The sequence below is a fragment of the Barbus barbus genome (genome assembly GCF_936440315.1).
Source record: "Barbus barbus genome assembly, chromosome: 48".
NCBI classification, from domain to species: domain Eukaryota; kingdom Metazoa; phylum Chordata; class Actinopteri; order Cypriniformes; family Cyprinidae; genus Barbus; species Barbus barbus.
This window is the reverse complement of record NC_136726.1, coordinates 14,934,134-14,949,937: the sequence shown is the minus strand read 5'-3', so window position 1 is coordinate 14,949,937 and position 15,804 is coordinate 14,934,134. Positions and strand designations below refer to the sequence as shown.

At 36.1% G+C, this 15,804-nt stretch overlaps 1 protein-coding gene across 1 annotated transcript; it reads left to right on the top strand.

Annotated features, from left to right (window-relative positions):
• The first annotated feature begins 8,591 nt into the window (after positions 1–8,591).
• Positions 8,592–15,326, top strand: LOC306866530 (actin, alpha cardiac muscle 1-like). The gene is made up of 9 exons (XM_079411788.1): positions 8,592–8,808; positions 9,789–9,931; positions 10,177–10,305; positions 11,155–11,265; positions 11,354–11,438; positions 11,514–11,675; positions 11,969–12,160; positions 13,937–14,118; positions 14,998–15,326. Exons 2-9 carry the CDS (start codon positions 9,803–9,805, stop codon positions 15,139–15,141), a joined length of 1,134 nt encoding a protein of 377 aa, XP_079267914.1. The 5' UTR covers positions 8,592–8,808; positions 9,789–9,802; the 3' UTR covers positions 15,142–15,326.
• Positions 15,327–15,804: the final 478 nt, after the last annotated feature.

Below are 15,804 nucleotides of genomic sequence, written 5' to 3'. Positions count from 1 at the left end.
TCTCTGTGATGAACAATTAACACACTTAACATGGTGCGTATCTATCTATCAGAGGACTATCTCATTTTCTGGTCCTATTTTGTATCAATTTTATTAAGTTGCATATTACATTGAGTTACTCTTAATATCTACTACAGGAAATTCATTTATAATTTCAGAGGTGATTTGTTGCTGTTTCTAATAGAAATCATAAAATTTTAACGAAGGTGAACTTTTGACCTGTGAAGGATTTTGTGGTTCTGCATATTTAAGATGTGGTTTATTGTCCTTATGTAAAGATATTGCATATTGTAATAACCTAAACATGGATACAGAAAAACATGCCCCAACGCCTCAGTGGTCTGGCTGTGCTTTGTCCTATTTTTCCAGTTTTCACTTCAGCAATCTACATGTAACTAAAATTAGACTCATCACTTCAAAACAACTGTAGCTTCTTGTATCTCATTTTCTGTGAACTCACTGGGATTTGGTATTCCTGAAGGATTAAATACATTTTAATCTAATTTCAAAAGCATTTCTGTTGCATCAAAGAGCTTGAAACAGATCTGTTGTAACATATCTTTTTAACAGCCTTCTGAAGCTGTTCCTGGCAGTTTATTCAAAATTCATGTGGCTTCCTGGTCCTCCATAACACACACATTAAAATACTCCATAGTTCTCCCAGTCACCAGGAAGATGCTAAACGCTGTGCACCAATAAAACACACTGGAAAATATAAAATAAAATAAAAAATAAATGCTGTGCAGAGACATGAAGCACAGACACTCTTAATATTCAACAAAACATAACGAATTAAGTGCATGAAAAATATACGTTTTACAAAATACATGGTTTAATTTGTATTTATTTTATATATACAGTTGTGATCAGAATTATTGGCACCCTTGGTAAATATGATCAAAGAAGGCTCTGAAAATAAACCTGCATTATTAATCCTTTTGATCTTTTATTTAAAAAAATCACAAAAATCGAACCTTTCATTGAACTAAAACAATTGAAAATGGGGTCAAATCTCATTATGAAATAAATGTTTTTCTCAAATACACGTTGGACACAATTATTGGTACCCCTAGAAATTCTTATGAGTAAAATATCTCTGAAGTATATTCCCATTCATATTTACAATTTTGAGCAATCCAGGGTTATTATGAACATGAAATTATTCCATTGTTTCACAGAAATATAAATAGGAGGGAAAACAAAGCCCAAATTCCCTTAATCATCCATCACAATGAGAAAAAACTAATAATATATTTCTGATGTGCAGCAAAAGATAATTGAGCTTCACAAATTAGTGAAGTGGCTCTAAGCAAAGAGCTAGAGCTGTGAAAATTCCCATTTCCACCATGAGGGCAATAATTAAGAATTTCCAATCAACAGAAAATGTTATGAATCTGCCTGGAAGAGGACATGTGTCTATATCATCCTAATGCACGATGAGGAGGATAATTTGAGTGGCCAAAGACTCTTCAAGGACCACATCTGGAGAATTGTAGAGAAAGGTTGAGTTTCGGTGTCAGAAACCCTTAAAAAAATGTCCAACAGCCCCTACATCACCACATGTTGTTCGGGAGGGTTTCAAGAACAATTCTCCTCACTCATCCAAAAACAATCTCCAGCATATTCAGTTGTCAGACACGACTGGAACTTCAAATGGGACTGGCTTCTATGGTCAGATGAAACTAACACTCAAGATGGGTTTTGTGCACACAGGGATAAAAAGTACCCCATGTGTACAATGAAATATACTGCTGTATTTTTAATGTTGTGGGCCTATATTTCTGCTGGAGGTCCTGGACATCTTGTTACCAACAGATAAAAAAATCAACAAGTGACTGACTCTGTAAGAAATCTTATAATGGGCCATGTTTGGATCTTCCAACCGGACAATAATCCAAACAAAAAACTTAAAAACATCACAAAAATGGGTCACTGGGCACAAAACCAAGCTTCTGCTATGGCCATTCCAGTCCTCTGACCTGAACCCAGGCATTATAGGAGAAACTTTAGAGCTGTTAATCTGGCAAATGAAGGTTTCAAAAAGTATTGAATAAAAGGGTGCCGTTAATTGTGGCCAATGTGTATTAGAGGAAAACATTTATTTCATAATGATATTTCCTGCCATTTTAAATTCTTATTCTCCAATGAAAGGTTAGATTTTTGAGAATTTTGTAAATGAAAGATCAAAAGTATTAACAATGCAGATTAATTTTCACAGCCACCTTTGATCATATTTACCAGGGGTGCCAATAATTCTTTATATTAGTCACATTTATATTATATTTTATTGTACTTTCTATTTATTATGTTTGTATTCCAGGTTATCATGTTATTTAATATTTTATGCATTTATTAATATCTTTTTCTTGTTTCTTACTATTATATAGAAGAGATTTCAACAATGCCAAAAAAGTGTTTTGATTTGTGCAATGAAACGTCAGAGATTTTGATATGAACATGTCTTACAGTAGGTCAGTGATTCTTATTTCTTTTCATTTACATTTCTCATAAGGAACTCTAAAGCTCTGAGTCTCCTGAGCTATGAACAGCGACTTATGAACGATAAAATATTTTTGAAGATAACATTGTGAAACTCATTATGATCTGTATCCCAAAATGAACCATTGTGGCATTACGAATGGATGCATCTATGTTTAGTGAGGAGGAATTTCAGCTATGAGACAAAGGCAGTGGCAGCAGAATAGCAGAGGACTGAGGTCACATGATCCACCAGTGACAGAAGCGCTTCAATGTGGAACCACTATAAAACAATGTTTGTTTTTATTCACTAGAGAAACCCTGGCAGGAGCTCATCCTGTATGCATGAACACAAGTGTGTGGCTTTACTTTGGGGTCAAATTTGCCCTCAAACGTTATCTAGGATTGACAAAACCTTTTATTGTAACCATATATGTGTGCATGTGAATGTGTAAAGTATGTGTCACTGTTGCTGGGGAGGCTGAAGCTCTAATGTGATGACAGGACAGTATGACGGCTCTAACGTAAAGTGTCAATCATTTGGGAACACAGGATTTTTATCAGCAGCAGTCATATTTTTTTACTGTTAAATGTTGCATGCAGTCCTGCAGTGAGAGTCTTTATATTTATCTTGCTGTTGGTGTGCTTGTGCATTTGTTTGGCTACAAACACATGTACAAACATTCTTGCAGTCTACTGTTGTCCCTTGAGGGCCATTTGGACTAAAGAAAACAGAAGTACATAAACTGCATAACGGTCAGAGTTTATGGACTGTATACAGTTACTATGTTTAGAGTAGCAGACTGCTATTCTTACTATATGTAATGTGTGGAACTGTGGACAATATGCAATTATGTATAAAATAGAAAATTCAATATCTGGATGACATTTGCCAACATGAGCAGCATGCCACAGAGTGTGCTTCATGGAATGCAATTTCCCACAATGTGCTCCACTTGACCTTCCATTTTCAGTGGGATGGGGGCCAGAAGTAATTAGATCTATCTGTCTCTGTTTGTCTGTCTACCTACCTATTTTTTTTTTTTATTTTTTTTTACAATGCTGTAAAAAATCTAAAGTTGAGAGAACTTAAACGTTTAAGGCAACCAGCTTTAGCAGATTTTTGAGTTTTCTCAACTTGTCGTTTTAAGTTTACACAACAAAAAGTTGAGAGAACTCAAAAATCTCCTAAAAAAAAATAAGTTGCTGAAGCTGGTTGCCTTAAATTTGCAAGTTTGTTCAACTTTTTTTTTTTTACAGTGTGTGAGGCAAGCATTGTGGGTTTTTGTGATTCCATTGGCATGTCATAACTGTTTAACCTGAAATAAGAGAAAATGGTAACAGTGATAAAAACAACATGAGCAAGTGTGTGTGTGTGTGTGTGTGTGTGTGAGAGAGAGAGAGAGAGAGAGAGAGAGAGTGGCTCTTTTACCATCTAGAGTCAATGCTGGTGGGTCTGTCAGTGTGTCATTAACAGAATGTAAGGCCAGATGGCAAGCCGTCACTATTGTACGTTGCTGGGTGGCCTCCAGCTGACACGTTGCCACAATTTAGGCCTCTGGAGAGTCAAATGAGGGAGATTGTGGATTATCTCTGTGTGAGTTGAAGAATGCAAATGGACAGCTGCCCTTGAAAATGTAAACTTTGACTAGCATTTGACCTTAAGACTCAGTACAAGTCAACCAGTTAACTGTGTTATTGTTATAACCTCGAGTAAAAGCCATTTTGGCATAAGAAAGGTATTTACTAAGTGGCACTATCCAAGACTAGGTTACAAAAGGGCTGCCCACTGCTCCAGGTGTGTGTTCACGGTGTGTGTGTGTGTGTGTGTGTGTTCACTGCTGTGTGTGTGCACGTTGGATGGGTTAAGTGCAGAGCACGAATTCCGAGTATGGGTCACCATACTTGGCTGAATGTCACTTCAAAACTGGGCCTGAAACTTTTAAAAATTGAGTTTTTTTTGTAAATGTATATGTATTGTTTGTAAGTACACACACACACACACACACCAAATATATGCTTGAAAAAGGGAAAGCTATGTTACAATGTTTTTAGATTTATCTAAAATGTATCCTAAATTTGCTATTACTTAACAGGAGAATGCATATTTGGACCAATTGTTGATTTATTTATTTATTTAGTCATTTAGCAGATGCTTTTATCCAAAGCGACTTACAAATGAGGACATAAGAAGCAATCAAAACCAACAAAAGAGCGACAACGTGCAAGTGCTATTACAAGTCTCAGTTAGCCTAACACAGTACAGATAAATATTATTATTATAAATTTTTATTTATTTATTATTTATTTATTTTTTAATAAAAAGACAGATAAAATAAAATTAGAATAGAAAGTGCTAGAGTTAGAGGGTCAAGTAAAGATGGAACAGATGAGTTTTTAGCCGTTTCTTGAAGATGGGTAAGGATTCGGCTACACGGATTGAATTGGGCAGGTCATTCCACCAGATGGGAACAGTTAATGAAAAAGTCTGTGAAAGTGTTTTTGTGTGTCTTTGGGATGGTACAATAATGCGTCGTTCACTTGAAGAACGCAAGCTTCTAGAGGGCATATAAATCTGAATTAATGAATTTAGGTAAAGGGGTGCAGAGCCAGTGGTGGTTCTGTAGGCAAACATTAATGCCTTGAATTTAATGCGAGCAGCTATTGGTAGCCAGTGCAAATTGATGAACAGAGGCGTGACATGCGTTCTTTTCGGCTCATTAAAGATTAATCTTGCAGCGGCATTTTGGATTAATTGTAGAGGTTTAATAGAATTGGCTGGAAGACCTGCCAAGAGAGCATTGCAATAGTCAAGTCTGGACAGAACAAGAGCCAGAACAAGGAGTTGTGTTGCATGTTCCGAGAGAAAAGGCCTGATCTTCTTAATATTATATAATGCAAATCTGCAGGACCGGGCAGTTTTAGCAATGTGGTCTGAGAAATTTAGCTTATCATCAATCACAACTCACAGTTTCTGGCTGTTTTTGAAGGAGTTATGGTAGATGAGCCTAACTGGAAGGTGAGATTGTGATGAAGCGATGGGTTAGCTGAAACTACAAGCAGTTCTGTCTTAGCTAGGTTGAGTTGAAGGTGATGGTCCATCATCCAGCAAGAAATGTCTGTTAGACACGCTGAGATGCGAGCAGCTATCGTCGGATCATCAGGATGGAATGAGAGGTAGAGTTGAGTGTCATCAGCATAGCAGTGATATGAAAAGCCATGTTTCTGAATGACAGAACCTAGTGATGCCATGTAGACAGAAAAGAGAATTGGTCCAAGAACTGAGCCCTGAGGCACCCCAGTAGTTAGATGTTGCGACTTTGATACCTTACCTCTCCAACATACTTTGAAGGACCTATCAGAGAGGTAAGACTCAAACCACTGGAGTGCGGTTCCTAAGATGCCCTTTCTCAATAGGGTTGACAAGAGGATCTGATGGTTGACCGTATCAAAATCAGCAGACAGATCCAGCAAGATAAGTAATGAAGATTTGGAAGCCGCTTTTGCAAGTCTTAGGGCTTCAACAACAGAAAGCAAGGCAGTTTCGGTCGAATGTCCACTTCTGAAGCCAGATTGGTTACTGTCCAGGAGGTTGTTCTGTGTGAGAAAGACAGAGACTTGGTTGAACACAACTCGTTCAAGTGTTTTTGCAATGAAAGGAAGAAGGGAAACCGGTCTATAGTTCCCTAAAAGAGTTGGGTTAAGAGTGGGTTTTTTAAGAAGTTGAGTTATACGAGCCTGTTTAAATGCTGAGGGAAAAATTCCAGTGTGAAGGGATGTATTAATGATGTAAGTGAGTGCAGGTACGACTGCAGGTGAAATGACTTGAAGGAGATGAGATGGAATAGGATCAAGCGGACAGGTAGTAGGATGACTGGAAAGGATGAGTTTAGAGACCTCTGCCTCAGAGAGTGGAGAGAAGGATGTGAACGAGTGTATGTTTGCTGGAAAGATATGTTTGATAGATTGTGGTGTGGAAAATTGTGCAGTGAGGTTTGTAATTTTATTAATGAAGAATGTGGCAAAGTCGTCAGCTGTTAGAGATGATGAAGGAGGAGGAGGACAAAGGAGGGAGGAAAATGTTTTAAAGAGCATGCGAGAGTTAGGCGAATTGTTAATTTTGTCATGATAGTATGTCCTTTTAGCAGTGGAAACATTACCAGAGAAGTCAGAGAGGAGTGATCGATATAAATTAAGGTCAGAAGGATTTCGTGATTTGCGCCATACCCTTTCTGCGGCCCTGAGTTTAGAACGATGTTCGCAGAGAACATCAGATAGCCAAGGGGCAGAAGGGGTGGTACGGGCCGGCTTGGAAGATAAGGGGCAGAAAGTATTTAAACAAGACGTCAGAGTGGAACAGAAAGTATCAGTAGCACTGTTAGCATCAAGAGAGGATAACTGTTTAGGGGAGGAAGTGAAGATGAAACCATAGCAGATAGCCGGGAGGGTGAGAGTGAACGCAAGTTACGTCGAAAAGTGACATGTGGAGGGGTATGTGATGTGTCAGGAATCATGTTGAGGTTAAAAGTGAGGAGGAAGTGATCTGAGGTGTGTAGTGGAGTAACCAGCACATGATCAGTGGAGCAGTGTCGTGTGTAAATAAGGTCCAGTTGGTTGCCTGATTTCTGAGTAGCCGTAGTTAGCACTCTCTTGAGATCAAAAGACGCAAGCAGAGTGTGGAAGTCTGCAGCCTGAGATTTATCTAGGTGGATGTTGATTTGTAGTTTACAATAGACATATATTGAAGGTAACAGGGTTGAAGGCTAGTCTACTGAGAAAATGGAATGAAATTACAGTATTTATTTGTCTTCCCACCAAATAATGTTATTGTTGGGTGTCACAATTTTAACACAGCAGTGTTATTTTAGTATTATTTGTGTCCTATTATAATATTTATTTTTTGAATTAGCATATATTTTTGTTTTTAGTTTGAGTAATTTATGTGCTTTTGTCATTTTCTTTAGTTTGTTTACATTTACATATTTAGCAGACACTTTTATCCAAAGCGACTTACACTGCATTCAGTTTTTACATTTGATCAGCTCTTGCTTTCCCTGGGAATCAAACATATGACCTTGGCGTTGTTAGCGCCATGCTCTACTATTTGAGCTACAGGAAAGCCTTTCTGTTTCTTAATACATTTTAAAATTAAGTAATTATTTAGTAATTTTAGTACTTCAACTTATTTCAATTACTTATTTCATTTCTCGTTTATAATTCAAGTTTAAGTTTTTTAGCTAATATTTATCTTTTATTTTATTTTGGCCATATTTCAATTATTAAAAGTTATAGTTAACAATAACAACACTGGGTAACAGGACTGCATTGCATAAAATCTGCTAAATGTAATATATTTAGCTTATTTTATGTAATATATTGTTGGTCATTAAAATAAGTTTATAACCGAGAGACATTTTTACCATTAATTAAAACTTAAATTATGTTTTCATATGCTAGGAATTGTTAGAAACAGTTGGGAAGATCAAGACATCACTATTTGATGTTGTTAAAACTAGTTATTTTTTATGCTACAGTAGGTTAATTGTATGTTAGATTATGGGGTATCAAACATGTCAAAGAGTTCTCACAAAGTAAAAGATGGGATTTGTGGAGATAAAAAAGTAATTGAACGTACTTGTAGAACGTGCCACGTGTCATTGTTAGCAGCACAATGCCGTTCTCTTGACACTATGCAATCAAGTGGCTTTTACGTCCATGTAATTATTAGACCACCCACACATACAACAGCCCTACAAACATCACAAAGTATGACACATTGCCAATTTCCTAGAGGCCATGATTTTACTTTGAGAAGAGACGCTGAAAATCATTCCTCATTTGGTAGGCTTTGGTTGTAACGTCCACACCCATATGGGGCGGCAATGGGCATTTCCTTTGAAGGCCAGATAGAAGTTCCTCACAACTGACAGATAACAGACAAATGGTCATTCGTCCATTATGACCAATGCTCGGCGTCTTATTTATAACGGCCCCTGGGATGCCATTCTCTCCCAGTAAACTGGCCACCTCTCTTTCCAACAATAGTCCACACTGTCCTCGAGAGCCATAAATTATCTTCTAATATTAAATGCAACTGTCATTTGACAGTCTGCATTGTGAGACCCGTTCCAATACTCCATCTTCACATGAGACGGCCCACCTTTGAGTGATGCAGGGTTGTAATGTATCCTAAAAAGGCTTGAGGTTCTGAAGCCCTGGTGACAAGGGTCCTATATAAATACAGGACAGGTGAACCTGCCGCTCACTCTCTTATTTTCTACCGCTCTTGAGGGAGCAAGTTTTCCAGGCCTCTTGTGCAAGCTCTCCTGGGTGAGTCTACTTCAATGGATGGTTTATTTTAAACAGTTTGTTGCACTATAGCAGATAGTGTATCGAAGCTTGGCTTTTGGATATTTGGAATGTTAGTTCATTCAAATTTGAAAATTCTGATGCAAACCTGTATGACTTGGTGGAACAAAAATAGAGATATTTTGAAGAACTTTTTATCCATACACAACCGTTCAAACTTTGACCCTTGGTCAACAAATCAGCATATTAGAATGATTTCTGAAGGATCATATGACACAAAAGACTGCTGAAAATTCAGCTTTGCCATCACAATAAATTATATTTAGAATATATTAAATTAGAAAACAGTTATTTTATTTTGTAATAATTTTTTTTTTTTTTTACAATTTTATTGTTTTTACTGTATTTTTGATCAAATAAATGCAGCCTGGTTGTGTTTAAGAGACTTATTTCAAAAATCTTAGTGACCCCAAATTTTTGAACAGTAGTATATAATGAAAGTCAGTGACTTTCACTGCAAAAATCACTTCAAATCATATTCCGCAGAAGAAAAAAAGTCATACAGGTTTGGAATAGCATGAGGGTGTTGACAGAATTTCCATTTCTGAGTGAACTATCCTTTTAATAATTAATTACTTAATGAATTATTTGTTACATACAGTACACAGTGGACCAATGCTTATATTTTGCATCTTAAAACAACTTAAAAATATAAAAATATTACAAACTAAAGCTTTTTATGCTCAACTCAAGATATCAAATAATAATAAAATATGGATTATTTATAGCAAACTGTGAGTCTACCTTAGGGAGGGTAGGTCTGCATAACTGAAGATGTCAGAAAAGCTCTTTTTAAGCACAGAAGATGAATCATTTACATTTAGCTTCAAGTACTACATGAATTCAACAAGCAAAGACAAGTATTTAGTAGGCATGAGAAAATCCTTCAGTTTTTTAATGGACATGTCATGTGCCCCGTGCCATTTGTGTTCAAACACCAGCTGTCTAAGCAAACATGTGCGACGAGGAAGAGACCACCGCTCTGGTGTGTGACAATGGCTCAGGTCTGGTGAAGGCCGGCTTTGCCGGAGATGACGCTCCCAGGGCTGTGTTTCCCTCCATTGTGGGCCGACCCCGCCATCAGGTGAGACGACAACATTCATTTAAGTAATCTGGGGCTTAGTCTTATTTTTGATCCGATCAGTAAAACACCTCTTAAGTCACAGTTCTTATGCTTAGACCCGTAAAGGCGATACTCTGCTAGCATCAATCATTGCTTCAAATGTTTATAAGCAAACAATTCTAGAAAAGGAGTGTGAGTGCTACAGTATGTAAATCAAATGTAGAAAGATTGTGACTGAAAGCTTGCACTATGGTCTCTTTCTTTAGGGTGTCATGGTCGGTATGGGTCAGAAAGACAGCTATGTAGGAGACGAGGCCCAGAGCAAGAGAGGCATCCTCACCCTCAAATACCCCATTGAGCATGGCATCATCACTAACTGGGATGACATGGAGAAGGTATATCATACAATTATTCACTTTTAAGAAGCAACGTGTGGCCACGAAATTCCATTGTCTATTGTCAGTAGTGTAGTGATCTATGGAGCACAAATCACTTAGAAGTCAAACAAAGTAACTTTCTTTTGGTCAACGAGGCAAATTCACATGACCAACTTGAACCCGTTGCGAAATGTTGTTGAAACCTTTCACCTTCACAAAAAATTCCCAATCGCATGGATTCCAGTTGAAATGAATGGATTTCTATGGTGTTACAATTGTGCAAAAAGCTCAGTTTTATGCTAAACATTCTGCAACGTTCAATAATGGATTTTCAACATCTTTAGATGCATTTATGTTTTTGTTCTATAAACTTGAATGAATCTAGGTTTCATCTTTGTGTTTTGACAAAAATTCAGAGTTTTAGAAAGATGGTAAGAAAACTAATTCTTGAAATTTTTTTAACATTCTATTTGTTTACCTGGATATCTGTAAAATGTGGTGCAGAATATTCACTGAGAGCAGTAACAAGGAGACGACACAATTTCGACTCAAAACAAACAGCACTAACAGTAGATATTCGAGTCAACACTTTCTTGGCACAAATAGAAAACTATAATTTTTGGAAACTATATTTTGGCCTTTAGACAATAGAACAAGATGACATGGAGGATGACAGAACAACATAAAAATACATATCAACATATATTAATTTATCTTAACAAGTAGGCCTACAGAATGAATATAACATGGACAATTGACCTTTTGGCACAAATGCAGTCCCATACATTTTGCTCTCAAAAATTTGCCAAACAGCAGTAAATGTGACCAGTGTTTCAATATATAATGAAAAATGCTATTTTTGATCAGATCTGGCACCACACCTTCTACAATGAGCTCCGTGTGGCTCCTGAGGAACATCCCGTCCTCCTGACTGAGGCTCCTCTGAATCCCAAGGCCAACAGGGAGAAGATGACCCAGGCAAGCCCTTTTGAAGACTTCAGGATCATGGCATTAATGGTATTATGTCCATAATATTAAAATATGTTGGTTTCTATCTGTATTTCAGATTATGTTTGAGACCTTCAACGTTCCGGCTATGTACGTGGCCATCCAGGCTGTCCTCTCACTGTATGCCTCTGGCCGTACCACAGGTTTGCATTGCCTACATTGCCCATCTGCCCTAAACAGCATCTATTTGGTTTTCATGCTTTTATGATATGCCCCAGGCATTGTGCTGGACGCTGGTGATGGTGTGACCCACAATGTGCCCGTATATGAGGGTTACGCCCTTCCACATGCCATCATGAGACTGGATTTGGCCGGCAGAGACCTGACTGACTACCTGATGAAAATCCTGACTGAGAGAGGCTACTCGTTCGTTACCACTGGTAATTTACCTCACTCTCTGCAGTTTTCATTATACTTGATATGAAGGTTATATTTTCATGCACTCACTTAATAGATACTAAACTTTGTGTTAAATGTAAAATATTGATTTTGGATATTTTATACGTCTTGTAAGTGGTCTAGTTTCACCGTTTACATTGTAATGAAATGTCCATCAGCTAAACAGCACCGCCTTTTGGTCAACGCTAGTATCTGCGGTTAAAAGTGAATTGAACCAGCTGCCGTTTTTTAATAATTAAAAAGCATTTAATGCCTTTCTAACTCGCTCTTACAGCCGAGAGGGAGATTGTTCGTGACATTAAGGAGAAGTTGTGCTACGTGGCTCTTGATTTCGAGAATGAGATGGCCACCGCCGCCTCCTCCTCATCCCTGGAAAAGTCCTACGAGTTGCCCGACGGTCAGGTCATCACCATCGGTAACGAGAGGTTCCGCTGCCCCGAGACCCTCTTCCAGCCCTCTTTCATTGGTCAGTTTCTTATTTGTTCATTTGAATATGGGTACATTATTAATCGCCTCCGCCTTGTAGGCTACTCCTTGGTTCTGTTTTATTTCCCTAGTCCAAAATTTTATTGGAATTTATATCACAATTATAATGATTCCTAATGGGAAGTTCTGTAGGCTATAGGATTAAAATATGTAGCATAACTTAAACTAAAATATTTTAGAAAATACACCTCTCTAAAGGGGGCTGTTTCCTAAAGGATCAATATCCCTGGCCTGTAGTAGCCTACATCGATCAGAATGTAGAGACATTTATACAGGATTGTAAAGCTCCTGTAGTTCTGTGAATTTCAGCTGCCTACAAGGAATCTGATAAAGATGATGTAATATCCAACTAAAAATCAAACAAGAGTAAAAAAATAAATCCTAATTATAAAATAATTTTTCAGGAGCAAATAGCAAAGAGTTTATTTTTTACATGATTCTTATTTGATTCGATTAGGATTAATATATCTTCCTATAAGAATCCAATAAATATTTCTAAAATATTTTTTTTTTAAAAAGTAAAATGAAATAACTTAATAAAGAGTAACAATTTTATTTTTTATTTTAACTATTATTTTATATAATTGTTTTATTTGATTTAGGATTAACCTTTTATAATTGGATCTAAGTTATTTTGATGTTCCTATCAGAATTCAATAATTATTTACAAATAATACAAATTATTTTAAATACAAATAATTCAAGAGTAACAATTTTACTTCCTTGATTATTCCAGCAGGTATATATAAATACAAATATATAAAATATTATTATTATTATGCTATTCTATTTTTTAGATATATTTTAGATGATTATTTAATTAGAGTACTAGATCTAAAATATGAGATATGTTTCTAAAGTAATCCAATAATTATTTATTTCTGTCTTGTTTTTTCACAAGAAAAAATAAGAAGAAGTCGTCGCTCATTATTTTGCTGGTCAGGCACAAATGATTTAATTGGCATAATCATGCTCTTGAGAAAACAACATTTGTTATGTTGAGATAACAAGAAAACAGTCCGTTTATGCCATGAGACCAGGTTGCTAAAACAATAATAATGTGTGGCCTCTAAGGGCTTCCATAGAATCATGTTCACATTCCTTTAGGATTTTTGACTAGGTTTCTTCTTAATGATAGACAAGCTTTGAATATCCCTACATTATGCCTTGTTTTTTTTTTTATCAATTATTCATGTAAGTTTCTAGCAATTTTGAAACGAGGCCTACACTGAACCACTAAGCCCACACTCAAAATATATTCTCCCTGTTCAGCCATTGCCAAGCCTGCATTCCCATTGATGAAAAATTCATGTTATTAATAATTCTCAATCATTTGCACATCAGTCTATGCGCAGCAACACAATTAAACCCACCTTCCATGGGCACAGCGAAGCAGTCAAGTTTTCCACTGAGAAAAATTCAACCAACTGCATTTTTAGAGCTTTATCTTACATTACAGTGCACTTTTAGGAGAGGTGACACGGTGACGGATCACCTTTTGTCAGGAACTAATTAGGAGTGTTTCAGTATATGGCCAAAGGCTGAGGGGCTATTTATGGTGTACAGGGTTCTTAGTCTTGACATTGTACATCAATCACTGTTGCCTTATCCAGTACAATGGCTAACCAGCAGTTCTTCCCTTAATGAAATCAGCACTATTACGTAATCGTGAATTAGCATGGTACTGGATATGTAATGTATTTAAATGGAAGTATGTTTCATGTCCCATTCATCATCTAAATTACATTGTCTGTAGGTATGGAGTCTGCTGGTATTCATGAGACCACTTACAACGGCATTATGAAGTGCGACATTGACATTCGTAAGGATCTGTACGCCAACAACGTACTGTCTGGCGGTACCACCATGTACCCTGGTATCGGTGACAGGATGCAGAAAGAGATCACAGCTTTGGCTCCCAGCACCATGAAGATCAAGGTACAGTAAAGGACACATTTTATTCTGACAAAATAAATAACTAATCATTAGACTACACAAATAATGAATATAAAAAAGAGTGTTTTAATCATTTTTATTATGATTCATATTTAATATTTTATGCTTATGCAAAGTTGTTTTACAATCTAAATGATTTTTTATGACAGGTGCAGATTATTTGTATGTTTAAGTGTCCGATATGCAGACCAGTATACAAAACATATACGTTTTATTCATAAATGTTTAATTTTTGTTATATTTCTAGATAGTAAATTAATAATAATCAGACTACAATAATTGAACAAAACAATAATACTATGTGCATTATGGATATATAATAATCATCATCATCATAACAACAACAATATTATTATATTTAATCTTATATCTTAACATCTTAAATCTCTATTATTATATTAAATCACAATGTAAAAACACAATGTACATTATGGATACTTCAATAACAAATTATTATTATTATTAGTAGTAGTTGTAGTAGTTATATTAGAAGTAGTAGTAGAATATATTTATATTGATAATAAAAACATTTATAATGCACTTTGTATTATTGTAATTATGTGTTATTGCTATTTTAATAAAAATATACTACTACTACTACAACTAATAATAAGAATAATTATACAATACAATATAAACTTATACGATGATAATAATAATTATACATTGTATTATTGTAATGATGGATTATTGATATTTTATGATTATTATCACAAATTCCAAAAATAATTATACAGTCTACATTATGGATAATTTAATAATAATAATTATAATAACAACAACAACAATGGCATTTGTTTTATTATTATTATTGATAATGATGATGTCAATAATAATTAAATTTTCCTTTGTCCACTACAGATGATTGCCCCTCCTGAGCGTAAATACTCTGTCTGGATCGGCGGCTCTATCTTGGCTTCCCTTTCCACTTTCCAGCAGATGTGGATCAGCAAAGATGAGTACGAGGAGGCCGGACCCTCCATTGTCCACAGGAAGTGCTTCTAAATCCCTCCTCTTTCATTCTCTTCTGTCCTGGACTTTCCTTCTAGCCTTTGCACCATGTCTTGTGTTTGTACTGCGGACGTTTGTTTCAAGTTCCCCTGTACAAGGATTCACATCTACAGCCACAATAAATTGTTTAATAAATACATTTACATATTTTCAATAAATTTCTCTTTGTATATATATATAAGCACTTTCTGTGACAGTACGTTCTTCAGCTTTCACGTTTAAGATCATTCTTCAGCAAGACCACCGGATGGCAGACTGCTGCTGTGATATTACCACAAAACACCCTTGAGATCAGTGTACTAACTTGCTTAAGAAATTATACTAAATAACTTGCGTCAAACCTGTTTATTACCACATTATAATGTCATTTGATCATCTGAACCTAAACGGCCATTTAATCTAACTATGATGCAGATTTGATCCTGCCCTCTAAGGGTTTTACTATGATCATCAATAGCCCTAAATATATAATGATGATAAGAAAACAGGTCAGTTTAATGTAGGCCAGAGGCGCAGCTGATCCTTTCTGGCTGAGCAACAGAATAGTACACTGCGTCTCACAGTGGAAATCTTCCAATCTAGGGCAAAAATATTGGAGGTAAAGAATACTATTGCAGTAACATCTATTATTGAATCAGTGTGAAAACAGTTTGTTTT